The following is a 26,691-nucleotide window of genomic DNA, read 5'->3' as shown; positions in this document are numbered from 1 at the left end:
TGTGTGTGTGTGTGTGTGTGTGTGTGTGTGTGTGTGTGTGTGTGTGTTTGGGATGGGGCTGGACTGGGTCCTCATTCCCATCTTCCAAATGCCTGACATGAGGTGAATGGTATTTGCTCCCAGAGTATTGTGACTTCAAGATGACACAGAACTTGGGCTCCCAATGCCTGACCTCTCCTTCTCCCTCCTTCGTGCCCCACCCCCTGAAAGGCAGTTCTTGATATTCTTTCATTTAGACCCAGAGCACTCGGGTCCCAGTTGCTGGGCCATGCTCAAGGTCAGTGCCATATCTCACCCAGGTCCCTAATTCCTTCCCCCCTCTACACACACACACACACACACACACACTCACACAGACACACTCAAGGACACTCACACACTCACACACACACACTCACACAAACACACACTCAAGGACACTCAGACACACACAGGCACACACACTCACACAAGCACACACACTCACACAGACACACTCAAGGAAACTCAGACACACACTGACACACTCAAGGACACTCAGACACACACAGGCACACTCACACACACAAGCACACACACAGACACACTCAAGGACACTCAGACACACACAGGCACACTCACACACACTCACACAAGCACACACACAGACACTTTCAAGGACACTCAGACACACACAGGCATACTCACACACACTTACACACACTCACACAGACACACTCAAGGTCACTCAGACACACACAGGCACACACACAGTTACACATACTCACACAAGCATACACACAGACACACTCAAAAATACTCAGACACACACACACTTTTACACACACTCACACAAGCACACACACTCACACAGACACACTCAAGGACACTCAGACACACACAGGCACACACACACTCACACAGACACACTGAAGGACACTCAGACACACACAGGCACACTCACATATGCACACACTTACTCATACACTTGTGCTCACACATACACATATGCAGATATGCACATGCCACATAGACACAGTATACATGTACACGCAGGAATGCTCACAATACACTCACACACATACATGTATACACATGTGCACACATGTACACACTTGCCTCTCCCCCCTCCCCCCATGTGTCTTCCCCTCTCAGTCCTGAGGCCCAAACACGGTCCTCCCAGCACGCCGGCCCACTGGGCCCACCAGGTCTCTGGCAGTAGTAGCTCGGAGCGGCACCAGGGAGAAGCTCGGGCCCATGGATTGGGAGGAGGGGACAGAATGAGTCTCTCGGTGAAGACATCGCTTCAGTCTCTCCTGGAAGGGTGTCGTGGTGATGGTATAGAGCACAGGGTTCAGGGCGCTGTTGATGGGCAGAATGAAGATGACCACCCAGGAAGTAACTGTGCCTGAGGAGGGAAGCAGAGGTTAGTCGAGGAGCAGCCAGGCATCCAGAAAAGCAGCCAGGCCTGCATTTGGAGGCTGAGGGCCTAGGTTCAAGTCCCAGCTTGGCTACTAAGAGTGGAGCAACTTTGAAGAAGTCTCTTGACCTCCCTGGGCCTCAGTTTCTCCCACAGTAAAATGAAGAGGTTGGGTGGCCACTCTTGTCCCTTCCAATTCCAATTTTTGGCCTGTTCATTGCTCTGTCCCTTTCTCTCTCTCCCTCCTCCCTTCCCCATATTGTTAGCCTTTGCTGGAGACTCCAGATTTCCTCCCCATCCCCCAGTGACACTCTCTTCAACCTCTGACCTGGGCAGGAGAGAGAGACATAGAGGGGGTGGAGGGGAAGGGATGCTTCAGGGAGGATCCCCTTTGCACTGCACACCTGGGATTTCTAGCTGCAGCAGTGACAGCAGCTTCAGGAGGAAGATGGGAAGCCAACAGAGGGCATCAGTAAAGACAATGAAGAAGAAACGCTTGGCAATGGAGACTTCTCGAGAAAAGGTTCCGGGCTCTGCTGAGCGGGCACGGGAGACCCGGACTGAGTGGAACATGCTACTGTAGGCCGCGACCATGGTGATGAAGGCGATCAGGTTGACCCCTGCAGCAGCACAGAACAGTGTCCATGGATGGGACGCACTCACTTTCCTTCTGGACAGAGCTCGAGCTCCATCTCCTGTCCCTTCCAACTTAGTAGTCAACTTGTTAATGTTATTTGCAGACCCCATGGACCACGCTATTTGTGCCTATGCATGTACATATGTACGTGTGTATTTTGCTCACACCTGTTGCCTCCCACATCAGAGCACAAGCTTCTCGAGGGTGTCTCCCTAGCACTCATTACATGCTTGCTAGAGGATTGCTGGGTAATGCTTGTCTTTGGAGTGCTGGAACCTGGCATATAGCAGGCCCTTAATGAATATATTGCTTGACTAACTGACTCTCTTTCTAGAGGAGGGACTTTTAACCTAGGGTCCAGGGACCCCCAAGGATGTATTTCAGAGGGTCTGTGAATTTGGATGAGAGTAAAAATGACGACACTATTTCATGACCCTTGAATTGGATTTCAACATTGCCTTCAATGTAAGCACCAAGCCTGATTCTGAGAAGGTGTCCAAAGGGCTCCATGACATGAAAGAAAATCTCAAAGATTTCAATGTGGGGGTGGCCTAGGCCCCCTAGGAGGTCCTCGTGATGCCCCTTCCAGCTCTATCTCTGAGAAGAATCCCAGATGCCTGAGATCTCGACCATCTATTCATCCCTCCAGGTAATTGATGAGGTCTAGCCCATGGGCTCAATAGCAGCTACCCCCCCCACCCCCAAGAGTCCCCCATGCAGGCCCCTCACCTAAGAAGATGGCAGTGGAGTAGTGTTGGGCCATGGTGCTCTCAGGAGTATCAAAATGGAGAGGGAAGCAGACGCCATTGCTGCCATAGTAATTGCCAAAGGGGCCTCGACTCCAGAAGGGCACCACAGCAATGGTGAAGCCCACTAGCCAGATGGCCACCAGAGTGGCAAGGGTCTGCCGGCGGCCAGCCCGGTAGTGGCTAAAAGGGAAAACGATGCCCACGTACTTCTCGAGTGTCATGTAGGTAAGTAACAGCACAGAGACCTCAGAGGACAGCATGGCCAGGCAGCCCACGGCCTGGCACTGGGAGCTGGCCATCCAGGCCTGGGCATGTTTGTTGTACTCGCCAGCATAGCGCAGGTCAGAGGCACCAATAAAGAACAGGTAAACACCCATGAGGAAGTCAGCACCTGGGGTGGGACACAGAGATAGTGATTCTGGGTAAGTCAGTGTGTGTGCACTTGGGCATGGGTCTGGGCTGGATGTTTCCATGGGTGTGAGGGACTTTGGGGATCTGTGCACTGGGGTGGAAGGAGGGGCCAGAAGCCTGAGCATCTAGTCAAGTGTGGATACCGACAGAGGAGAGGAACTCCCTTCTCGGTCTCCCTTCTGAACCTTGCTAGCATCTCCTCAGCTTCTGGGAATGGAAGGGAAGGCTGCAAATAGTAGTGGGAACTGGAGCTGCTACCTTGCCATCACGCCCACCTGGAACTCTGTGTGCTAGAGGCTCTCTTCCCCTTCTGTAAAATGGGTTTTATACTTCAGAATTAGTGGATAGAGCACAGGTCCTGGAGTCAGGACAACCTGAAGTCAGACACTTAAGATGTGTGTGACCTTGGACAAGTCACTTCACATCTGCCTCCCTCTGTTTCCTCGACTGTAAGATGAAGATAATAACATCACCTTTCTCCCAGGGTTGCTGTGAGGACCAGACCAGATCCTACTTGTAGGCACACAGTAGGTACTTAATAAATGCTCGTTCCCTTCCTCCCTTGGATCATCATGATCTTGGGGGTTGTTGTGAGAAAAGGTAAAGCACTGTTAACCCTGAACCCAGCTCGAGATGCCCAGCTCTCCTGACAGTGGCACAGGAGAGCCCAGGGCATAGCGCCTTTGGGCTGACTCACAGCACAGACACTTGATGGCCATGGCATGCTGGAAGTTCTCGGGCACGATGAGGGAGCGCATGCAGACCACAAAGAGATTGCCCAGGCAGGTGGCACAGGCGATGACCCAGACGAAGACGCGAAGGAGTAGGTTGGCCAGCAGGTTCTCCAAGGAGGAGATGCCGTCTGTGTTGGGCTGACAGCTGCGTACGTGGGGCACGTAGCTGCAGTACTGAAAGTGGTCGAAGTAACTGCGGGGACCGGGTCAGAGGGAGAAGAATGGGTTACTGCTGATCTCCCCAGATGAAAACCCAAGGCGGGCTCACCTAATATGTATATATAGACAGGGCACAGGACCAATTGAATAGGAAGGGATGATACTTAAAATGTGAAATTAAGAGGTGAGAGAGGAATATAATGAGAGGAGATGGGGAGAGACAGAATGGGGTAAATCATCTAATATAGAAGAGGCAAGGGAAAATTGTTACAATGGAGGGGAAGAACAGGAAGGCAAAAGGGAATGGGTCCACCTTATTCTCAATGAATTTGGCTTAGGGAGGGAATGACATACAAACTAAATAGGGTATCTCACCCTACAGGAGAGTAGAGGGGAAGGGGAAGAAAGGGGGGATGATGGAAGGGAGGGCAGGCTGGGGGGGAGGGAAGCACCCACTTTTGAAAAGGGACAGGATCAAAGTAGAAAATAGAACAAGTGGGAGGTCGGATAGGATAGAGGGAAATATAGTCATACTTTCACAATATATCCACTATGGAAATGTTTTGCATAGCTACACATGTACAACCTATATTGAATTGTTTATCTTCCCAATGAGGTTGGGTGAAGAGGGAGAAAGGGAAAGCATCTGGAATCCAAAGTTTTAAAAATCAAATGTTTAAAAAAAAACTGTTGCTACATGCAACTGGGAAATAAGATATACAGGCAATGGGGTATAGAAATCCATCTTGCCCTACAAGAAATAAGGGGGCAGAGGGTAAGGGGGATGGAGGAGGAAATAAGAGAGGGCAGACTGGAGGAAGCGGTATTCAGTATGCTTGCCATCTTGGGATCGAGGGTAGGGGAGAGATGGGGAGAAAATTTGGAACTCACAATCTTGTGAAAATAAATGTTGAAAACTAAAAATAAATAAATAAACCCTCCTCCCCAGTGACTCCCTCTCCCAGCTTCAACACATGAGGACAGAAACCTGTCCCCTCAAGCTTTTGTACCCAATCCCACCAAATGCCTCCAGTCCCTGCCTCTGCTTCCTCTCCTCTCGTCCCTCATCGCTCAACACACCAGGTGACCAGCCAGCCTCAGCTTGAGAAACCAAGCCCACTGCTTCTTCTCATTCCCTCCAGTTTCCTCTGGGAGACTTTATCACAGCCTTTATCTCTCTAATATTCAATTTCTTTCTGTCTGATTGCTTGCCTGCCACCTACAGATATGCCTATGTATTCCTCATCTTCTCTCACTTGTTCTATCTGTCCTGCTAGGTACTGATGAATGGCTTTCCTTCCCTGGATGGTCAAAGTGGAGAAGGCTCCTCTGCTTCCTCTCTGTCTGTGTGTGTCTCTCTGTCTCTGTCTGTCTCTGTCTCTCTGTCTCTGTCTGTCTCTGTCTCTATGTCTCTGTCTCTGTCTGTCTCTCTTTCTCTGTCTGTCTCTGTCTCTGTCTGTTTCTCTGGCTCCCAACTTCATCACTTACCCGTCGCTGCTTTCTCCAAAGGTACTAAGACAAATCTAGCGGTCTTTCCTCAGTCCTCATCCTCCTCAACCCTTCCACAGCCTTGGACACAGCAGATAACCCCTTTCTGGGGGATGCTCTCTTCTCTCTCGGTTTTGGGGATGCTGCATTTTCCTGGGTCTCATATTCCATTGCTGGATCTTCCCTGAGGTCGCACTGACCAACTGTGGGGATCCCCCAGGTCTCCAGACTGGGCCCTCTTCTCCTCTCCCTCTATACTATCTCACTCGATGACCTCATAAACTCCCAGGGAGGTAATTTTTAGCTCCATGCAAATGATTCTCCAAACTATTTAGTCAGCCCTAACCTCTCTCCTGACCTCCAGTTTCACATCTCCAACTGTGTATGAGATACGTCAAATTGGACGTCTGGTAGATATCTTAAACTCAACGTATCTACAAGAAACAAGCATCAGAAAGACAAGAAGTCATTGTCTTTCTTTGCTGACACTCTCCTCTTCCTGAGCTTTCCATTACTATCTTCCTACCATCCTGCCAGGTCTCCCAGGCTCCCAATCTAGGTGTCATCCTTGACACCTCACTCTCTCTAACCCTCTTATAGGTGAGTGATGTCGCCTTTGTAACATCTCCCAAATATGTCACCTCAGACCTAAATTATTGCAATAGCTAGTGCTTGGTCTGTCTGCCACAAGTCTCTCCCTACTCCACTCCTTTCTCCACTCAGCTGTTAAAGTGCTAATTTGACCACGTCACCCCCTACTCAGTAAACTCCAGTGGCTCCTTAAGGCCTCCAAAAGCAAAGACAAGATGCTCTCCATGGCATTCAAAATTCTTCATGCCCTGCCCCTCCTCCCTTCCCAGTCTTCTCACACCTCACTCCCCACCATGCTGTCTTCCATCCAGTGACCCCAGCCTCCGGGCTGTTCCTCAAATAAGACCCTCCATTTCTTCTTGGCTCTGTGCATTCTTTCTAGCCATCCCCCATGCCTGGAATGCTCTCCCTCCTGTCTCCTGACTTCTCTAGCTTTCTTCAAGCCCCAGCTAAAATCCCACCTTCTCCAGGAAGCTTGTTTCCTGATTGGATCTCCCTTAATGCTGGTGCCTTTCTTTTACTGTATAGAATTGACCATTTCCCTCTCATAGAGCTTGTTTATACATATCTGTTTGTGCGATGGGTCTCCATTAGATTATAAGCTCTTTGAGGACAGGGACTGTTTTTGGCTTTCCTTATATCTTCAGCACTTAGCACACACAGTGGCTAGCAAATACTTGTGGACTGACGACCTCCAATGAGGGTGAACCAACTAGTTTCTAAAGGAGCCTCAATCTGCCTTCCTGCCCCTTCCCTCTCTGCCCACTTGGCTTCCACAAGAAGATGTCCATTCTGGGTGACTAAGCCTTCTCTTTTCTAGGCTAAGCATACCTCAGTTTCTTCAATTAACTCTCAGAGACAGCTAAGCAGCGCCACAGAGCACAGAGCACTGGCCTGAAGTCAAGGAAACCCGAGTTCAAATCTAGCTTCAGACACTTCCAGCCTGTGTGATCCTAGGTTGAACTCCTGGTTGCCTCAGTTTCCTGAACTGTAAAATGGGGACCATAATATCACCTCCCTTCCAGGTTTGTTGTGAAGATGAAATGAGATGCTATCTATAAGGTGCATAGCAACGTGTGGTGCCCAGTATATAAAGGGGAGTCATTATTACTTGGTATTATTCTTGGATTAGAAAGCAAAGACTAGGGACCCTTTACCCTTCTCTGTCCACATCCTTGTTGACCTCACCAACTGGGAAGCCCCAAGAGCCACTTTTCCATTTGGCCACTAATGGGTGGATGAAGTGAGATTTTGGTGGAGGAGCCTTTGTTATAAGGGTGAAGATCACTCAAGATCCAGACAAAGCTCCAAATCCGTTGGCCACTACTCCACAGGAGGCCTGTGCTGTCTGAGACACCACAGGAAAGCCTTTTTCCTAGATCTGCCAAACCCCTAAGCTATGTGCCTCCCTCCCCCCCACCACAGAGAATGGGGGTTAGTGGAGGGCTTGTTCCAGGCTTCCCTCAGCCACTCCTCGGCCCCTTCCCCAGCCCTCCCCCTTCCCAGGCTCTCACATGTGGGACAGGTTGGCCAGTTTCTGAAACATTCTGTTCTGAATATTGGGGATCTCCATGCCCTCCATGCTCCTGAAGTCAGAGGAAGAAAAGGGAGATTTGGAGAAGAGCATGGCTTTGTCCCAGCCCCTGGAGAAGGAAGAATCTTGTAATTGGAGTCACATATTTCTGGGCCTCAGTTTCCCCAAGTGTAATCCCCCCCTCCAGCTAAGGTCCCTTCCAGCTGGAAATTGCAGACCTTTAGGGTCCCCTTCTTGTGCCCATAGCCCATAACCTAGGCTGAAAGGTTCTTCCACTTACAGCGAATGAAGATGGGGGAGGCTGTCAAAGTGGTCCACAGGGATCTGCTTCAGAGGATTGGCAGAGATATTCCTGTGAGTGGAGAGCAGAGGGGGCTGGGGTGGCTTGTGCCCATCCAGGTGTCAGCCCTGGGTGCCAAGCAGGCCTCAATTTCCTGACCATGTCACTTCTATTACCATGCTGGCTTTGTGGTATCAGGGTGAGGAGTTACTCAGTGGGGCTAAAGGGAAATCATTTCCTTCTGTTTTATTGAGGAAACAGTCTGGAGTTTGGATGCCCCAGGGCTGTCTCCCTGCCACAAGCCTCTCCTCCTTCACCCGTCAAACCACAGGGGCTGTGACCTTGGGCCAATTTCAATGCACTCAGATAAGAAGGAAGGTCAAGCCCTGGGTTCTGGCCAACAACAAGACTACAAGTGCCCCTAGATAACCAAAGCAGGCCAGACTCACAGCATCTGGAGATCTTGGAGGCCCTGGTACAGCGATGGAGGCATTTCTGTCAGAAGGTTGTTGGACAGGTCTCTGCAGGGAGAGATTCTAAATGTGGGACTGGGGGTGATTGATAGGAGGGACTGTGCCCTCCAGCCCTGACATTCTCTATCCTAACTCTGACATTCAATGGGACAGGAGACATCTGTAGGCAAGTTGGAGTCTCTGTCCGAGCACCCCCCTCCCCACGCTCCCCTTTCCCCGGTCAAGATAACCCTGAAACCCGGCCCTGGTCTCAGGGATGATTGGCACTCACAGCTCCACTAGGCGAGGAAGTTCGGCAAAGGTCCCTTCCTCAATTGTTTTGATCAAGTTCCCCCGAAGGATTCTGGAAGGAAGCAAGAATACAGAATTCAATGGAGGCCTGAGCCTGAGCTTGGTCAGTTGGCAGCAGGAAGAGGCAGGGCCCTCAGCCTTGGGGCCATAAAGCCCCACTGTGTCCCACTAAAGTTCATGCTCACTCACCTCCACTCTGGTTCCTGGCCAAGGCCATACCAACATGGCTTCTCCCTCTCTCTTGGTCCCCAAGTCCCTTCCCTTCCTTTCCATCTTCCATGGTGCCCACCCCAGACCAGTCAGTCAGTTGGTCATGAAGCATTTATTGAGCACTCACTGGGTGCCAAGAGCTGCATTAAGTAAGGGCTGGGGATACAGAAAAGGGAACAAATATGAAGCTTGTGTTCTAAGGAGACACAGACATGGCATGAATGTGGTAGGAAGGCACGGGAAGATGAGGCGGCCACATGGCAGGAGGTCAAGAGGGAAGAACCTGGAGTGGGAAGGCACAACTGAGATGGGCATGTTTACTTTAGTGAAGGTCTTTGGGGTATCCAGGTACCTGAACAGGATCCCACCTCCCAGCCGGGGGGATGGGGAGGTGGGCGGAGGGAGAAGTACTGGAGTATGAGTCAGGAGCCCTGTGGTCTATTTGGGGTTCTGCTAAAAAATGTGCTGCCTCTTAAGGCATTTTCTTAAGGCATGCTCAACTCAGCTGAGCAGGGGGTTCAGAGAAAGGTCCTAAGTACAGCCCTGTGCCTCTGTTGGTGAAGGGGCAGGCTTCAAGCCCAAACACTGGATGGGGAGGAGGGTGCCCAACTGGCTCCGAGCTCCAAGGTCCCCTAGGGGCGGCACTAGCCAGGTCATGGAGAGGGCTTCCTGAACAGGGACGGTTCAGGTCCAGTGGCATCCAGGACAGTGACAGGTCTCATTCTCTTCACTATGTTGTACTGGGAAGGGATGGAGGAAGTAGGTTCCAGTGGGAGCCAGCCCTCCGGGATCAGCCAGCTGAACACTATGGAGAAGCCTGAGCTGGGAGAAAGGCTAGAGATCCAGGGGCAGGGCATGGTAAGCAGCAGATTTTATGGAAAGGAAGCTCATTAAGTGCTCCTTGATGGCACCTTCAATTTGGCACCAGAACAGAACTCAGAAACCATCAAATCCCATACCATCACTTTACTGAAGAGGCCTAGAAAAGTGAAGGGACGTACCGGAGGTAGCAGCAAGGCAGCCTGGGAGGTGTGGAGCCAAAGGACGACCGGCTCAGCCTAGCTTTCTTGCTTTCTACCTACCTGTGCAGCCCTGGCCTCCGAAGTCCCTCGTTCCTACCTCTGGGCACTCTCCTGGAGAGTTCCAGGGGCTCTGGGGGGAGGGGGAGAATGGGCAGAAGCCCAGTGGACAAGATTCCTTCCACCAGCTGTTTCCTCCCAGGCTAGTTGTGGGCTCCAGATCCTGCCTGGGATTTATTCTCTGTGTATATGACTGTTTATGCTGGGCTGCTTACTTTACTGGCTGCTCTCACAGGGCCCATAACTCAAATTTAGGGTCAGCCACACTGGACCCTGCCTGCCTCCAGGACTAGCCAAGAGCTGCTGCCACCACAGCAGAGGGCTGGCTGGCTGGCTGGAAGGGTGACTGGCTGATTGGCTGACTGGACAGATGGATGGGTCCCCTCACTAGGCTGGAGCTGGGTAGATGAGGAGGGGATTCAGGGCAAGGTCAAAGCCTAGGGTACACCTTAGAGCAGTCCAGGACTTGGTCTGGAGAAGGAAAATGTTCTTGTCTTGTGTGGCCATGGTGACTGTCAGAGGGATGGGAGTGTGGTGGGCCATGTGTGCTCTGCTGGCCCTGGGACTGAGAGGCCTGAGCAAAATGCCAGATGGGGGGAAATGAGGCTGTTCTCCCAAGCTGGTGCCTTGGATTCTTTCCAGTGGGGAAAGGAAGAACTGGGAGGAGAGGGGGGAAGATGACTGAGCCCCTCCTCCAGATGCTGGGCAGGGGTCTGAGAGCATGAAGGGGCATACTTACAGCACAGTGAAGGCCCCACAGTCCTGGAACACAGAGCTCTCCAGGCTCTGCAGCTGATTTCTCTCCAAGTCCCTGTGGTAAGGTGGGGAAGGGACAGAAGGACCTCATGGATCTCTGCGCCCAAGGGATCATAGGGTAGTGGAGCTGGAAAAGATCTTCGGACTCTGTCTCTGTCTCCCTCTCATCTCCAAACCACTAACCCAGAGGAGGCAGAGCCAGGCTCATGGGGCGGCAGCAACTACGAAGCCCCAATTCTGGCTTCTGGAATGGGGCCATGGGGCTGTTGCACCTAAAAGGAAGGGAGGGGGGCAAAGGGGGCATGGAGAGGGAGGCAAAGATGGAAAGGAGAAGGGAGACAGAGCAGAGAGAGGGGACAGAGGGGGCAGGGAGAGGGAGCATGACAAGAAGAGACAGAGTGGGGCAAAAGGCATGACAGAAGTGGGATGCAAGGAGTAGGGAGAGGGAAAAAGGAAAGGGGAGCATGGAGATAAGGGTGGTGGGGGCAGGGAAAAGAGGCCCAAAGTAGGAATAGCCATGCAAGAGTATTGGACTTGTGGGGCAGAGGACCTGGCTTTGAAATTCCGACTCTGCCACTTACTAACATGTGTGACTTTGGGTAAGTCAATTCTTTTCCCTGGACTTCAATTCCTTCTGTAACACGGATGTATTTAAAGGGCCCTCCTAGTTCTAAGTCTGAAGATCTAGGGTGACTGAGGGTTAGAAGCTCTGGGCTGGAGGTTGAGGGTTGGGAGGAGATGAGGTGAGTTTGACCCAGGCCTCCAATCTATGGCCCACCCAGGTACACTGAGCTGGATAGGCACTGATGCTGTATGTCCCTCACACCAGCCTTCCCAGCAAAGTACTGCCATGGTAACCTCCTTTCCCAGACCTCTCCTAAGCCTAGAACATCTTTGGCTACCACTGCCCTCACCCCCTTCACCTGGCCAGCCCCCAGGCCCATGGGGCAGACACTCACAGCCAGCTCAGTTCGGGCATCTCGGCACAGATCGATGGGGTGGGCATCTTGCTGAGTGAGTTGTTGAGCAGATACCTGGCAGAAGGCAATCAATCAACCAGTCTGCACTGAGCCCCTGCTATGTGCTAGGCAACTAAAGAGAGTCCAAGAAAAGGAAGAGCCTAGCCCCTGTCCTCAGGGAGCTTATGGTCTAAAGGAGGGAAAGAAAATCTATCCCACCAAATGCATTCCATCATTCAATATTTGCACTGATGCTTACCTGGAGACCCTGTGCTGGGGACAAGGGAGGCCTAAGAGCCAGACTCTGGCCAGAGGGAAACTCCAATAGTGGGAGCCCAGAGGAGGGAAGCTCCCTGGGAGGTGGGGCAGTAAACCAGCTTGAAGGCCCATAGGAGGTGATGCTCCTTGTCCTGGGAAGTCAGGAGGGACATACCTTTGACTCCCACCTTGGACATTGATGGCCAGGGCCTCTCCCTTCTCTGAATTGGTTTCCTCATCTGTAAAAAGGGGGTGCCTAGCACCCAGGTCTGGTGGGGTGAGTGCCTCATGAACCCTGAAGCTCTATATAAATGTGATGGATTGTGAGATCCCTCAACTCCCCATTCCTGCACTTCAAAATGGCGCCATTTTCATGCTCCCTCCATTCCTACACTGCTTTCACTCTGAAAGAGGTGGTCATTCTACCAAATGGAGGCAATCCTTCCTGCTTAGTCCTCTGGAACCTTGGACCACCAATCATTGCTTCTCTCAATTAGGGGGCACCATAGTGGGTAGAGCGATGAGCCTAGTGTCACCCTGGGCAAGTCACTTCACTCAGCTTCCTCCCCTGGAAAATGAGGATGATAATAATAGCACTTCCCTCCAAGGATTGTTGTGAGGATGAAACGAGATGCTTGTAAAGCGTTTAGCATTTAAAGAGCCATGGGAATCATGGGAATGCTGCTGTTGGTGGTTATCGGGTGTTGCCTTCACTCCTGACTCCTTTCCCTCTATTTCACTCCAATATGACCAAGCCCCTTCTTGGGACCCTGCTAAGACTTTCCATTACCATTGTTTCTGTCTTACCGTAGACTTATTTGTTCTCCCCTAGTCACCTGTCTTCTGCCCCCTCCTTCCCTGTCTCCTTCTCTCTCCTTCCATTTCTCTCTCCCCTCCTTCCTTACTCCCTCCCTCCCCCTATCTCTCTTCCCCTCTCCCTCCCTCTCTCCCTTCCCTCTATTTCTCCCTCTCTCCCCCTCCCTCCCTCTCTCTTTCTCTCCCTCCCTGTCTCTCTCCCCCTCCCCTCTTCTTTTTCCCCTTCCCTCTCTGTCTCTCCCTTCCCTCTCTCCCCCTCTCTTCCTCCCTGTCTCTCTGTCTCCCTCCCTTCCCTCTCTGTCTCCCTCCCTCCCTCCTTCCCCCCCCCACTCCAAGCCCTTCTTTTCTCTAGGCCTTTAGCTGCCTCCACCTGTGCTGACTGCCCACTTTTCTCTCCTTGTACTTGTTCCCACTTATAGAACACTTTAAGGGTTACAAGGTGTTTGCCTTCAATTGTTTTCCTTTGTAATGATGATTTATTCGCTTTTCTTTTTTACAGACATATCACTCCCCTGCTGTCTCCCCAGTCCCCCTCCAATACTCCCTCAGTCAGTCCCAGATCTTCCTTTATCTGAGCCTGTGCTAATCTCGTATCTGGATCCATCCACTTTGAGGGTATGTGCTGCCAGAGAGGATTCTCTTACTGTCTTCGGTCTTCTCTGGCCTTTTTACTATCCCTTTAGCAAAGCCTGGTTCCCCCAACCCCCTGCCTCTGTCTCTTCTTTCCCTCTATGAGGCTCTCCTTGGTGTGGCTGCAGCTTCCCAGATTTCCATGTCTAGCCCTGACTTCTCTCCAACTGACATTTGCTAGATGAGTAGAAAGGCCATCAGCCCCCAAACTGTGCTCAGGATGGGCTGCACCTCAACGACCTGCCCATCTTGGCCTTTCCTCATCCCTAGAATTTAGTGACTTGTTGGCTATCCCCACGGCCACAAGATCTCCACTAGAGCCCTTTCCTGATTTGCACACTTACCTCCACCATGCTAGGTGGAGCCCGTTGCCTGGCCTACAGGGGCAGCCCCATCTGTGCTGACCCATTGGAAGCTACTTATTGAAATCCGGAGTCTCCTGCAGGAAGCCAGGGTTGCTAATCCTTGTGCCTTCCTGCATTGGCAGGCACTGCTTTTCCTTTGATCTTCATACTTTCAGCCCTAGGCATGCTGAGTTCTGAATTAACACTTGTTGAAGGTCACAGAATCCATCTCAGTTCTGATCAAGTCACTGCCCTGCTCAAAAGCCCTCAGTGACTCCCCATTATCTATAGGATAAGGCAAGCTTTAGCACCTGATGGCATTTCCAGGCCCAATTTGATTTCTAGGCCTCCTTTAATAGTCCCTATTCCTTTGATCACAACCACACTGGATGGCAAAAGGTCAGCTACTTGTTTTCTTCTGTCAAGGGTCTTAGCTTAGAATTGGTGCCCCTCCTTAGTCACTGTGTCCTGATAACTGCCTGGATTCCTGGCCCTGTGGGGATTGTGGACATGAATATCTACACAAAAAGAGAAAAAAAGCAGAAGGGAGGAGCGTCTGTCTCAGTCTTCTAGTTGGGATGTATTCTCTCTCCCTTTAGAATGGAAGTTCCTCTAGGGCAGGGCTCAAGTTTTTGCCTGGCCCATAGGAAGCTGTTAACCAATTTTTGGTGGCTGATGGAGAGCAGATCAAATCCTATTGGGGGAGTGAACACTGAGATGCCTGAGCTTTGAAGAATGCTGAGAGGGGGCAGTGAGGAGGAAATACATTCCACACATGCAAAATCATGGAGGTGGGAAATGGAGCACTGTGTATGATGGAGAGCAAGGTCAAATGGGCTGGACCATGCAGGAGAGGAAATAAGGCTGGAAAGGTAAGACAGGGTGCAAGTTGTGAAGGGCTTTTATGTTTGATCCCTGGGGCAAGAGGGAGCCGCTTATTGAGCATGGAAGTGGCAGAGTCAGACTGTGAACAGTCTAAAGTCATTGCTTTTGAGTGACCACTATGGCAGCTGTTACTCATGTAAGTTCCTTGAGGGCAGGGCTTAATTGTAAATTCCACAATGCTGAGCTCAGGGACCACAAGGGAGGAAGAAAGGGCAGTTAGACAATATCAGAGAGACTTGAAACAGTGACAAAGACAAAAGCAGGGACAATGTCAGATGAACACGGACTAAGAACCTGGAACTTATGGTGTGGTAGAGAGAGCACTGGGCCTGGAGTCACGAAGAGCTGAGTTCAAATCCAGCATCACTTAATCAGCTGTGAGACCCTGGGCAAGTCACTTAACCTCTGTCCACTTTGGTTTCCTCAACTGTAAAGTGGAGATTATACTGACACCTCTCTCCCAGGGTTGCTTGTGAAGATCAAATGAGATGGTATTTGCAATACGCTTTGTAGGATTTAAAGCGCTCTGGGAACGCTAGCTGATTACTGTTGTTAATAACAGCAGCAACAAGCAGAATATAAAGTCCCCACTTCCACTTCTGAGCCGTGTGGCTTTGTGAGCAGACAAATCATGGGCTACAGCCACACTGGAAAGCAGCAACAGTGAATGATGGAGCTGATCAAGGCCAGCACACAGTCAGACTTGCAAAGATAATGGCAAAGCTGAGCAGACAGTGGCTGGCGATGAGGGACCCTCGCTGGGCTGTCACTGCACTGGGTGGGTTCGGAGAGTCTGTGCTTCTGTGCCAGGCAGTGGCAGCACAATGGCAGCCAGTTAAAAGACTAGGAAATAGTCAATGTACAAAGGCACGGGCACACTGGGCTAGAAACCGGCAGATGGGAGACATGACAGATGTATGATGAGACAATGCCAGTGGGACATAGTAGGTGTACATCAGAAGGCAGGGGAAGGGGCTGGATAGGGTGTGTGAGGACCTGGGTTTGAATCCTGCCTCTGCCCAGGTGATACCTGTGTGTCTCTGGGTAAAGACTTCACTACCTGGGGGATTAGACTAAGGTCCCTTATGACACTGAGCCTATAACCCCATGCCATTCAGTGAGAGGTAACAGATGGGCTGTGGGACTAAACCACGGGGTGGCCACAATTTGGGAGCTGGCCCCTCAGTGCCAAGCTCCAGAGGACTGAGGTCATCCAACTGGCCTGGAGGCCCATGGCATATGGGCCACATGGAATGATTGGGGATTAATGTCAGAGATGGTGTCTCCCTTGGTCCCCATAGCCTTGAGCACACTGCCCTGCACAGACCAAGCTTTCCACATGTGGTGACAATATTGAGATGGCAGAGGGGTCTTGACATGAGCCACCCCATTTTAGAAGCCTTCATTTCAGTGGAAGTGGGCCCTCTAGCCCCTGAATTCATTTTGCCAGGATATTGGTCAAGGACAACCCAAAGACTAAGAAAGCCCCCTGTGTCTGAGCCTCTGAAGCCAGTGGCAGACTAGCAAATGAGCGAATCTGTCCTCTGCTCTGGAACACAACAATTGTCTCTAAGGCTGGTGACTAGATGGTTGGGAATCCAGCATGAGCATGTACTCTCCATGTACTCTTGGTACCTGTGGGAAATGACTCATCCCCAGAGGGCCACTTGCCAACCAACGCTTCTCTGCCTTGCTTTGTAAGTAAGGACAAAATCAAGCCTTTGTGTGACTTGCACCCTAAACTCTTAATAGTGAGGCTTCTTCCTATTTCAGAGGAGAGGCAGAGAGGCCCTGGCAAGGCACTCAGACCTGAGCCGTGGGGCTGATGCAGCTTCTCCAGACTTGCTATTCCCCATGCAAATTCTTACCTCCTGCTCCTCTGAAAAAACCATTTGTCCCTGCTAGCTAGCCCCTACCCAGCTCCCCCCAGTCCTCCCCAGTCCCTTCTCTTCTCTGCCCTCCCTTTCTACTGTACCCTCTGGAATGCCCTTCATTCTAAATCTCACCCTCTGATGTGCCTTCACTAAAACTTACCTTTCTCTTGAAGACATGGAATGTCTTGGTACCTCCTTCAATGCTGCTTCCTTCTTCTCTCTGGTCCCCTGACATCCAGGACCAAGAAGAGGATCTGGCTTCCTTCTTGAGCCCCGCTGCTCCTCTGGGGCCCTCCCTCTTCCACCGCTACCCACCAACCACAACAAACACACCACACTCTTTCCTGTCCTGTTGAAATCCTATGGACTGCCAAATCAATCTCCCTCTTCTCCCCAGCTCATCAGGAGCTGGCTTAAAATCTTCTTCCTCTTCAACTTAGCTCAGGCCCTGTCCCCTTTGAAATATTCTGCTGTCCCACCAGTTCATCCTCCTGACCCCATTTCAGCTATGGCTCTGGTCTGCTTCAGCCGCGTGCAACAGAAGTGACGCTCTAGACCCTCTACCCCCTTCCCACCAATCAAATGCCAGAACTGCTAGGGATGGCGCAGCATACAGTGAAAGGCAGACAACTGCAGACAACAGCAAATTTCATACAGGGCAAGCCAATTGATCACACAATGGCAGACAATGGCAGGTGTAGGGGGAGAGCCAGGCTGGCTGATGTGCAGCAAGAGGCAGAGACAGCTTGCCATCGCGAGGAGGTGAAGTATTTACCAGACATGTTTCCTGGATCTGGCACTCGTGCAGTACTTTTGGCTGGCATGGCAGTCTGCTTTCTAGCTCCCACCAGGCCCCTAGACTTACCCTGAGTCCCCCAAACCACCTCCATCCCTGGACGTCATAGTCCCAGTTCCTCCTTCAAGGTGGGTCTCACAGTGCAGGAAGTGACGCCTCCCTTCTCGTTGGTGTCTTGGGTGCTAATCACCACCTTTGCAGTTCTTTGTCTTACCCCCTTAGAGACTGGGAGCTCCTTGTAGTCAGGGACTAGGCCCTATTCGTGCCTGTCTCCCTCTTAGCACTGGGTACTGGGCCTTGGAAGAAATGGCAGGAGCTTTGTGGAATGAAGGAAGGAATGAAGAAATGATCGGTGCCAAACTGCCCCGGGGGATCCACAGAACAAGACATTTTGTCTGTCTTCAGGAACCACCCAGTCTCGCCAAGCAGAGGGCACCAGCACAAAGAATCAGGTAGGGAAGCGATGTCTGCATGTTCTGTGCATGGAGCGAAGCAGGAGCAGTCTTGTCCAACGACCAGTTGGGTGCTGAGCCCTCCCTTCTCGTGTGGTTGAGGTACCTTTCTCCTCTCCCACCCACATGCACCCCCACATACACACAAACACTGTCTGTGCTCCCCAGGGTGCTGTAGCACCTCAAGGGGGTCATGATTAGAACTCACAGAAAGTATAGAGACTTCAGGCCCAGGAAGGCATCAGGTGGCAACTCAGTGATTTCGTTGTTGTCCAGCATCCTGGAGAGAGAAGATGCCAGGGACACAGCCCAATACACAAGAGGAAAGAGGGACCATATTCCCTAACCAGTGGGCTTCACATAAGGATCTGTGACTGGCATCTGTGCATTGGGTACTCCCATTTGGTGGACCCATTCTGGAATTGCCAGCAAATTTAAAATGGAGATGGGACCCAAGGCACTATCCCATCCTCCCCTCTACCATGGTCAGCTGGGCTCAGCAAGAGCTAAGCCCAACTTCATCTTTTCTGCTTTCCCCAGGTCTCCTGCCCTTCCCCCCAGTAACTCACAGCCATTCCAGGTGGCAGAGGTCCTGGAAGAGTCTTGGTGCAAGGGAGTGGATCCGATTGTGACTCAGGAACCTGGGGCCAGAAAAAGACAGTCTCGGTCAGGACTGCCCCCTCCCTTCCCTCCTCTTGGTCTTTAGGGCCGATGATGATAGGCATGTGGAGAAAGCCAAGCTGCACTCCCATTATGCCTGTGGTTCCAACTCAGCAGATTCCACTTTATTTTCCAACCAGAAAAGGGACACTCACAGCTTTCTCAATCTGGGATGGTCCAGTCCTTGGCCCTCCCCCCAGCACACTCCACTGCTCCCTTCTCCCGAGCCCTACCTCTCTCTTCCTAGTTGGATTTGGTTCATGCAGGGGAGTCAGTCCACTGCCCATTCCCCCTCCCCCCTTTCTTTATCCCCATCCAAGGAGGGACTACTCACAACTTTCTTAGCTCTGCTAAGCCAGTAAATGCCCCAGGGGCTATGGAGTGGAGCTGGTTGTTCTGCAGGAAACTGGTGGACAAAAGAAAGGGGCTCAGAGGCAGACTCAGCACTGCTAATACAGCAGAGTGCGCACTGGCCCTAGAATCAGAGAACCTGAGTTCAAATCCTGCCTCTTTGACTTACCAGCTGTGTGACCTTGGGGAAGTCTCTTAACATATCTTTGCCTTAGTTATCTCATCTGTATAATAAAGGTGTTTGGACTCAATGACTTCTAAGGTTGGTGCCCACATAAGACAGGTTTAGTGCTCCCTGCTTCACGGACCCAAGTCTGGCCTCCCTGGGTAGTGAAGTCAATAAGCATTTAGTAATTACCTACTATGTACCAATCCCTGTGCTAAGGGCTGGGTATGACAAGGAAGGCAAAAACAGTCCCCGTCCCTCCCATTCTAATGGGGGAGACAACATGCAAGCAGCTTAGTACAAATAGGATATGGATGGGGTAAACTGGAGACAACCAACAGAAGGAAGACATCAGCCTTAAGGGACGCCCTGACAAAGATGAGGAGGGAGAACATTTCAGGCCTGGGGGCTGGAGCTGGGAGATGGGGGACAATGAATTGTAGAGCACATGGAGGGGAGTAAGACAGAAAATGTAGGAAGGGACCAGGTTGTGAGGATTTTCTATTTGATTCTGGAAGCACTAGGGAGCCATTGAAGTTTACTGAGTAGGGGAGTGACATGGTCAGACCTGGGTTTCAGGAGGCTCACTTTGTCAGTTGAACATAGGATAGAGCTGGAGTGGAGAGAGACTTGAGGCAGGAAGACCAACCAGGAGGCTGCATAAAGTAGTCTAGGGGAGAGGTGACAATGTGAGCGGAGAAAGAGATGTTGTGAAGTAAGAAAAGACAAAGAAAAATATAAAATGGCCAGGAATCCAGAGGTGGAAAAGGAGGACAGTCTAAAAATGGCGGGATTCTTAGCATTAGGCACACCTGGGAAATCTTTGTTCAGTAACCCCAAGAGGAACTGAAGCATGTCCATCTTGACATTCTCTCTGGAGCCAGAAAACAAAAGAGAAACAAAGAGGGTGATTTCACTGGGTGCCCAATGGCCAGGGGCCCCTTAGGAGGAGGCTGAGGGAGATGAGCACAGTGAAGAGAATTGTGGATGGAAAGTGGAGAAAATCTAAGAAGAATGTTACTGAGTCTTCCAAACTCAATCAACATCTACCGCACTGATGCCCGGTGATCTTCACTCGAAGATAATCACATGGGGGGAGGGAGGGGGAAAGAAGATTGGAAAACATGGCTTAGGATTTGGAAACAAAGGATGCCAAAGCCTGTAGACTGGTCAGAATACTTAGAACTGCACAAGTGAATACTGTCTTCAGGAAGAGTTTGAAGTTGCTGGATAGGCCGAGCCCTGACTGATTGTGGATGGGGAAATCATGTTACCAGTGCCTTTTATGGACAAACCATGGATTAGCTGGAATAAAGGCAAGGAGAAGAATGATAAGTAATTGCCGTGGAGTCCATTTGAACAAGTTGTTCTCTCTGAAAAATGGAAAACCTATACAAGTCAAGATATTGACTCTGATTTAGGCCAAATAAGTGAGAAAACCAAAAGAATAGAAACCACATCAGCAAAGACTTGATCTACTCATCAAGTAAGAGGTGTGGAAGCCAAGGAAAAAGGCAGATTCATATAAGGGTGAAAAGCAGTGGAGGGAAAACGAGCCAATAGGAAGCTTGGGAGGAAACTTAACTAAGTCATGTCACAAAGCATTTGTCGATGAATCTGAAAAGATGAAAACAAAGACACAGTGAAACATTTTACAGAAATCGATTCTCATCATCAATGGCGGTATAGAGTCTAAGACCTCACTGCGTGATGCTTACGAAGAGAAGTCGGGTCGAATGGCTGAGTGTGACTAAGAAAACACAGAAAAAAACACAAAAAAAGGTCTCCAGCCAACCACATATTAATAGTCACACTATAGATTGAGGCTCCAAGATCCTAGTGAGTTTTCCATTTCCTGACTATAAAAATGCATTTGGCTTTGGTAGAGAAGGATGCAGCCTCCTCCACAAGGGCCTTCAATGTTAGTCGATGCAAGATTCCTTGATAGATGCAGCCTCAGAGATAACTTTGACAATTATCAAACAACATACAATAAGGGGGCTGCCATATTAAGAGTCAACCAGGGTTCCCCAGTATCATTACAGATGCCCAGAGTGGGGCCAGAGGTTGAGTGTGAAACTGTACAGAATTTCTCCTAGTGAACCTGCGTGACTGTCAATATCAGAGCTCTCAAGAATCCAGACTAGATCATGAGGGACCATGGCAGTGGAGCTGGGGGCATGTAATGAGGCTTGTCGAATCTTCCCAAAGATGACTTGTGTGCTAGGACTGGCATGAAAGATGCCATTCAGGAAATTAATCATTAGGAAGGGATGTGCTTAGGTCAAGTGGGAAGAGCAAAGAATATGAGATGGGCAGCCCAAAGGTTCACACTATAGCCTGACCAATGGTGATAAGAACTTAGAAGGGCTCAGTCAAATTAGGAAGAGCCTTTTGGGAGGGTTTGTGAGAATCACAGACATGAAGCCAAGTGCTTGACATGCACTGGTGGAGAAGAGAGCCACTGAGGCTTGATATCAATTTCTAGCCTCTCAGCCCAGAATTCCCAGGGACTTCACCCACTCCACCCTCCACTGGAAGAAGCTTCTTTATACCAGGGCTCTAGGGCTTGTTCACGGACTCTCAGAGTTAGAAGGGCCATTAGAGGCATCTACACCCATTGAGCAGGAATTGCCCCCTCTTGAGGACAGACCCATAGCAGTGAGGGTCTCATCAGCTGCCAAGGCAGCCCACTTTGGAGAGCTCTTTTTCCAAGGCAAGTTTTCTTCCAACCAAGCCAAAATCAGCCTCTCTGTACCACCCACCTGTGCTTTGCCTTCTGGGCCCAAGAAGATGAGCCAATGCCCCCTTCCAGGCATGGAGATAATATGCATGTGTTCCTGCCCCTCCCCCCCGCCCCCCAGCTGCCAAGTTTCTTTTCTCTCAAATAAAGATCACCTGTTCTCAATGACCCCCAATCAGAAACCCCTCTTCTACTTGCCATGCCTGCCCCCCCCCCCCAGAAGCCAGTCTATTCTTGGTCCTTCACTATGTCTAGGCTCAACTTCTGACTGTTTAAACTTCTGTATTCACCATGATTCAACAGCTTTCTCATCCTTGAAGATACCTTTGGTCCCTTCCTCTGACTAGTCAGTTGCTTGAAGGTGCCCAGGCCAGCCACGATCACTCCTTCTTTCCTCTCTGGGCTCTGCTCCTGCCGCTGCCTCTCCAGGCTGCTTTCTCCCCCAAGCCCCTCTGGGACACTTTCCCCAATCTCCCTTTGATGTATTGCCTTCCTCGGTTAGACAGTAAGCTCCCTCAGGGTACAGACTGCTTCCTTTTCTGGCTTATATTTGCATTCCCAGAGTTTAGTATAGGCTCTGGCCCTAGTGAGTGCTCGTTGACTTAACTGTCTGGCTGGAGCTGGGCCTGGAAGAGGGGGAAGGAGTGATGGGAGAAACTCACCGGGCCACAGGCAGCAGAATGGTGAAGGGATAGAGAGCCTGACCTCCCCCCCTCCCCCCACTCTCTGAGTCCTGAGTCCAGATTCACACCCACCAAGGCAGAGTCCCTGTTGGCCACTAGCATGAGTGGGGGCAGGCAGTGAGATACAGATGTGCAGGCCAGAGGCCTGGGCACACTGGCACACACAGCCAACCCCCCAGAATTCCACACGGGCACACCCTAGCACTAGCCCCTCCCCAGCTGTTTACTCTCCTTGGCTCAATGGATGTCTTTTGCTTGGCTCAAGGAAAGAGCCCAGCACAGGGGTGGGAGGTGAGGTATCCTCTGCTGGAGTTAATAGTAACTGTAAGGCCTAGAAGGACAGCTCAGCCAAGCCTCCCCGGGGCTACTCACAGCCCCTCCAAGCTCTGGAAGCTGATGAACTGCTTGTCCTGAAGCTGGTGGATTTGATTATGCTGGAGGTTCCTGGAGATGAGGAGACAAAAGGGTCTGAGACAGGCCATCTTCACAGCCACCTCCTCCCCCCTTATGAGTGGGTTCATAGCACCCCCTCCAAATCAGGCCCCACAACATGGGGGGAAGGATGGCTCTCAGGGCCTAACAGGGCCCTGGGGCTGGCTTCTGAGAAATGGGCTGACTTTGTTCCTCCTCAGGCTTTTCTGCAGTCTTACTGCATTGTCTTGTTTTTTTTTTTGGGGGGGATGGGAACTATAAGGTGGTGACCTTTCACTCCTGCCTATAATTGTGTTCCTGCTTGAGAGGGAATGGAAAAGACAGATAGGAGGGTGACTGGGTCTACAGGGTGCCATTTGGGGCTGGCCGGAGTGGCTCATGCCTGGGCAGCCCTGTCCATCCAGCTCGGGCTACCTAGATCTCTGCTTGAAGCCTCCCTACCCTCCCAATGCCAGGTCTGGGACTCACAGAAGAGACACGTTGTTGTCAGAGTCCATCGGCACCCCGCTCAACCCTTGGGCCATGCAGTCAACTGTCTGCCCCCAGCATTGGCATCCCAAGGGGTAGAATTCCAGTCCTGAGAATGAGAGAAGCTTCAGAAGGCTGAGGGTTCCAGAGAAGGGCTCCCCAATTCCCCAGTTCCTTCAGAGAGCATCTCATCCATCCCTCTGTGTCTAGGCCGCGGTAGGTGGCATTTCTCTAGCACCAGAAGGCTCCTGCACCAAGCTTAGGAGGCAGTAGGTGGACATGGATGACCCCAAGCAGCTGGACTTGCAGCAGAGCTCCAAGATGCTTGGCCCCATTGTGGATGTGAATCGTGGGGCCAGGGCCCGCCTACCCACGGGACCTGCACTGGCTTCTCTGTCAGATCAGATCAAGGCGTGCTTTCCCTCGTCTTGACGCAATGTGGGGCTGGGGCAAGAATTTTGCATTTATAGCCATGGGAGCTCAGCTTGAGACATCTGAGCCACAGATTCACTGTGTGACTAGGAGAAAGTTGCATCTCTCTCTCTAAACTCCAGTTTCTGCCTCCGTAAAATGGGCATAAGTTCCCCTCCCAGAGGTGTCTGTTGTGAATAAAGCAATACACAGATGGGAAGCACCTGTGGGGTGGGGTTCATGAGAGCTCAGCCCTGCCCCCGAATTTGCCTTCTGAATGTGACCCCAGCCTCTCTTTGACTGGTTTTATAGAGGCTTGGCAGCCTCCTCAGATCCTCTGCCAATGTCTTCCTAGTAGCCATGGTACAGGGGCCTGGGAGGAAGGACCCACTTATGGAGTGTGTGTGTGTGTGTGTGTGTGTATGGTCCATGAGCATGGTCTCCTATGGCATCTAGAAGTGAATGAGCATGTGGGGAAAAGTGCAAATCTACTGCAACCCTTTCATGCTACTGAGAAGGAAGCCAAGGTGCTGACTAGCAGAGTTTGAATTTGAACCTCAGTCTTCTCACTGTATACCCAGTATTTTGTATGGCTTATCTTACATTTAATTAGATTGTAAGCCTTTTGAGGGCAGGCTATTGTTTTCATATTTCTATATCCCCAATGTCCCCAGTACAACACGTTGCACACAACTTGGGAAATGTCTCTTCTGGGTGTACAGCCTCTGAAGACTCAACTCTGACACAGATTCCCATGTCTGCATACAAACATTCATTCCCTGGTAGGAATGACCCCTTTCCTGGTCTTTGGACACAAGCTCCATAGAACGTTGTTGGGCTCACACTCATTTTGTAGGACTTGAAAATGCTTGTTCTTTGCTCCCATGAGCTTCGAGAACCCACAGTTACCTTCATGTCACGAGGAGGGAGAACTAACTGAAAAAGAGCGATAGCCGTTCCCTGCAAGGGAGAGCCTTACTAACAACAGCATGCCTAATAGTAGAATGTTTGATGACCCTGAAGTTAGTTGGAATAAGAGAGAAAAGCTCTGTGCCAAGGTAGAGCTATAGGCATATTAGAGAGGCTTGGGGAATAGAAACAGTCAAATCTATGTGATCTTGGGCAAGGTACTTAACCTGTTTTAGCCTCAGTTTCCTCATCTGAAAAATGAGAATAATCTTGACATTCTCTACTTAATAGGACTTTTGTGGAGAAAGTCCTTTGTCCACTTCAGAGTGCTGCACAAAGTTAGGTTGTTATATCACCAATAATCGCAGCAACATTTATGAAGGACCTGTTATGGCCAGGCATTGTACTCAGTCAGTGCTCTACACTCATCATCTCATTTGGTCTTATCACATTACCTTGGTCCTGGAAATAGGAGAAAAAGGAGAGGGAAGCCATGGCCAGGGATGGAGCCCTGGCCATGGGAGGAAAAGCCTTCACCATGAGGTGGGGACTGGGCTGGGCTGGGGGTGATGAGGGAAGGAGGGAGGGAGGAGAAGAAAGCACAGATCAGGAGAAGAAGCCCAGGGGCCCGCTGAGACACATGGCTTGGAGTCCAGAAACAAATAATGCCTCTTTAACAAAAGAAATGCACAAAAAGATCAGGTTATTAGGAGATAATGGAGATCTGATAAAAAGGGCTGCCCAAAGGCCACCTGGGAACCCTTTCTCAGGCCTCCCATGGAGAAGAGCCTGAGTAGAGACACTGAGGCATTGCTCCTGAGACAGATGAAGGCGCCCACCCCCCAATGGAAGCAAAGCCTCAGATCTCAAAGTTGGGAGGGCCTGAGAGGCAGCATCACGAGTCTTTTCTAGGAGGCCCAACTTCTACTTCTAGGCCTTCAGTCACAGGGAGCTCACTACCTTCCTTCCAATACAGAACATTCTACTTTGGGACAGCTCCATTTTTCATTGTGTTATTCCAATATTTATCTGCTTTCCAGCAATCAAACAATCAGACCCAGGGAGCACTATGTGCCACACTGTGTCAGCTGCTGGACCTTTCCTCTTGGTTTTACTCTATTCTTCCACATGAAAGAATAATTTCCTTGCCACGCGACAGCCCTTCAGATATCCCTCACTAAGGCTTCTTTTTTGTAGATTTAGGGTTGGAAGGATCCATCACCCTCACTCTACAAAGGAGGGTGCTGTGCCTTGCCTATGGCCACAGAGGTAGTTAGTGGGAGGTCCAGACCCCAGGTTCGGGGTGGTTCCCTTGGACTCTGCCTTGTATGCAGAGGTGTCTGGTCCCTTCCCAGTTCACCATTGTTGGAATTCTATATTCTCCATGCAGTCTGGCCAGGCCAGTCTCCACAGGGACTTGTTTAGTGGTAGTATTGTTATTATTCATTTGGTCCAGCCTGTGATTTCCCTGGTGTGGGGGAAGTCCAGGTTCCTGCCAGTCTCAGGGACTTGTCCAGGGTCACACAGCCCCACACAGGATGGGGTTTGCAGTTAGGTCTTCCTAACTTGGAGCCTGGAGTTCAAGTCCTTGAGGCTGCATAGGTAATGCAGTGAAGGGAGGTGGGGAAAGGGGTAGACTCAGCTTCAGTGAGGGGGCACCAAGCCCCCTGGCAAATACTCACTGCACTCCTGTACTCTCTCTTCAGTCCTCATTCGGCCTCCCCTTGTTCTTTGAAGCATGTCCAAGAGGTGTGGCCACCCACTGCTGTCCACTGGAAAGACCAGAGGGAAGTAGGAAGACATAAGCAGGCCCATCACTCAAATCAGCCAAATGAGACCCAGCTCACTCCATATGAATGAGGCCTCTAAGGTAAGCAGGGAGGGCAAAGTGAGGGCAGAGCCTCAAAGGGAAGGGTGACCAACCCCCAGAGGACAAAACAGAAGGTAGCTGGCCTAATAGACTCCCAGGCAGGAGCTTGGCTTTATAAGCTAGAAGAAAGCTCCAGAGGGTCTGGCCAGTTCTGGGCCCACTGCGACACTGAGGAGGAGGAGGAGGAGGAGGAAGAGGAGGAGGAGGAGGAGGA

The 26,691-nt window shown here is 50.9% G+C and overlaps 2 protein-coding genes across 2 annotated transcripts in view; both read right to left on the bottom strand.

Annotated features, from left to right (window-relative positions):
- Positions 1–1,109: 1,109 nt before the first annotated feature.
- LOC138177195 (relaxin receptor 1-like) lies at positions 1,110–17,439 on the bottom strand. Its single transcript, XM_069108257.1, has 10 exons — positions 17,402–17,439; positions 11,730–11,804; positions 8,706–8,777; positions 8,411–8,482; positions 7,962–8,033; positions 7,662–7,733; positions 3,873–4,102; positions 2,745–3,155; positions 1,783–1,998; positions 1,110–1,366 (listed from the first exon to the last, which is right to left on the bottom strand). Exons 1-10 carry the CDS (start codon positions 17,437–17,439, stop codon positions 1,110–1,112), a joined length of 1,515 nt encoding a protein of 504 aa, XP_068964358.1.
- Positions 17,168–26,691, bottom strand: part of LOC138177122 (relaxin receptor 2-like) — a 21,053-nt gene continuing 11,529 nt past the window's right edge. The window contains exons 3-8 of the mRNA XM_069108100.1: positions 26,290–26,379; positions 23,288–23,396; positions 22,760–22,831; positions 18,779–18,850; positions 18,354–18,425; positions 17,168–18,064 (exon numbers count right to left, since the gene is read on the bottom strand). Of these exons, the coding sequence (XP_068964201.1) occupies positions 17,989–18,064; positions 18,354–18,425; positions 18,779–18,850; positions 22,760–22,831; positions 23,288–23,396; positions 26,290–26,379 (491 nt within the window). The 3' untranslated portion in view covers positions 17,168–17,988. The remainder of the gene's footprint in view (positions 18,065–18,353; positions 18,426–18,778; positions 18,851–22,759; positions 22,832–23,287; positions 23,397–26,289; positions 26,380–26,691) is intronic.

This window comes from Petaurus breviceps, unplaced genomic scaffold (assembly GCF_028583685.1).
Source record: "Petaurus breviceps papuanus isolate PSGF00001 unplaced genomic scaffold, PetGlider_PUasm1.0 90333, whole genome shotgun sequence".
In the NCBI taxonomy this organism is placed as follows: Eukaryota; Metazoa; Chordata; class Mammalia; order Diprotodontia; family Petauridae; genus Petaurus; species Petaurus breviceps.
The sequence above is the reverse complement of the archived record's forward strand: the minus strand, read 5'-3'. Positions and strand labels throughout refer to the sequence as shown.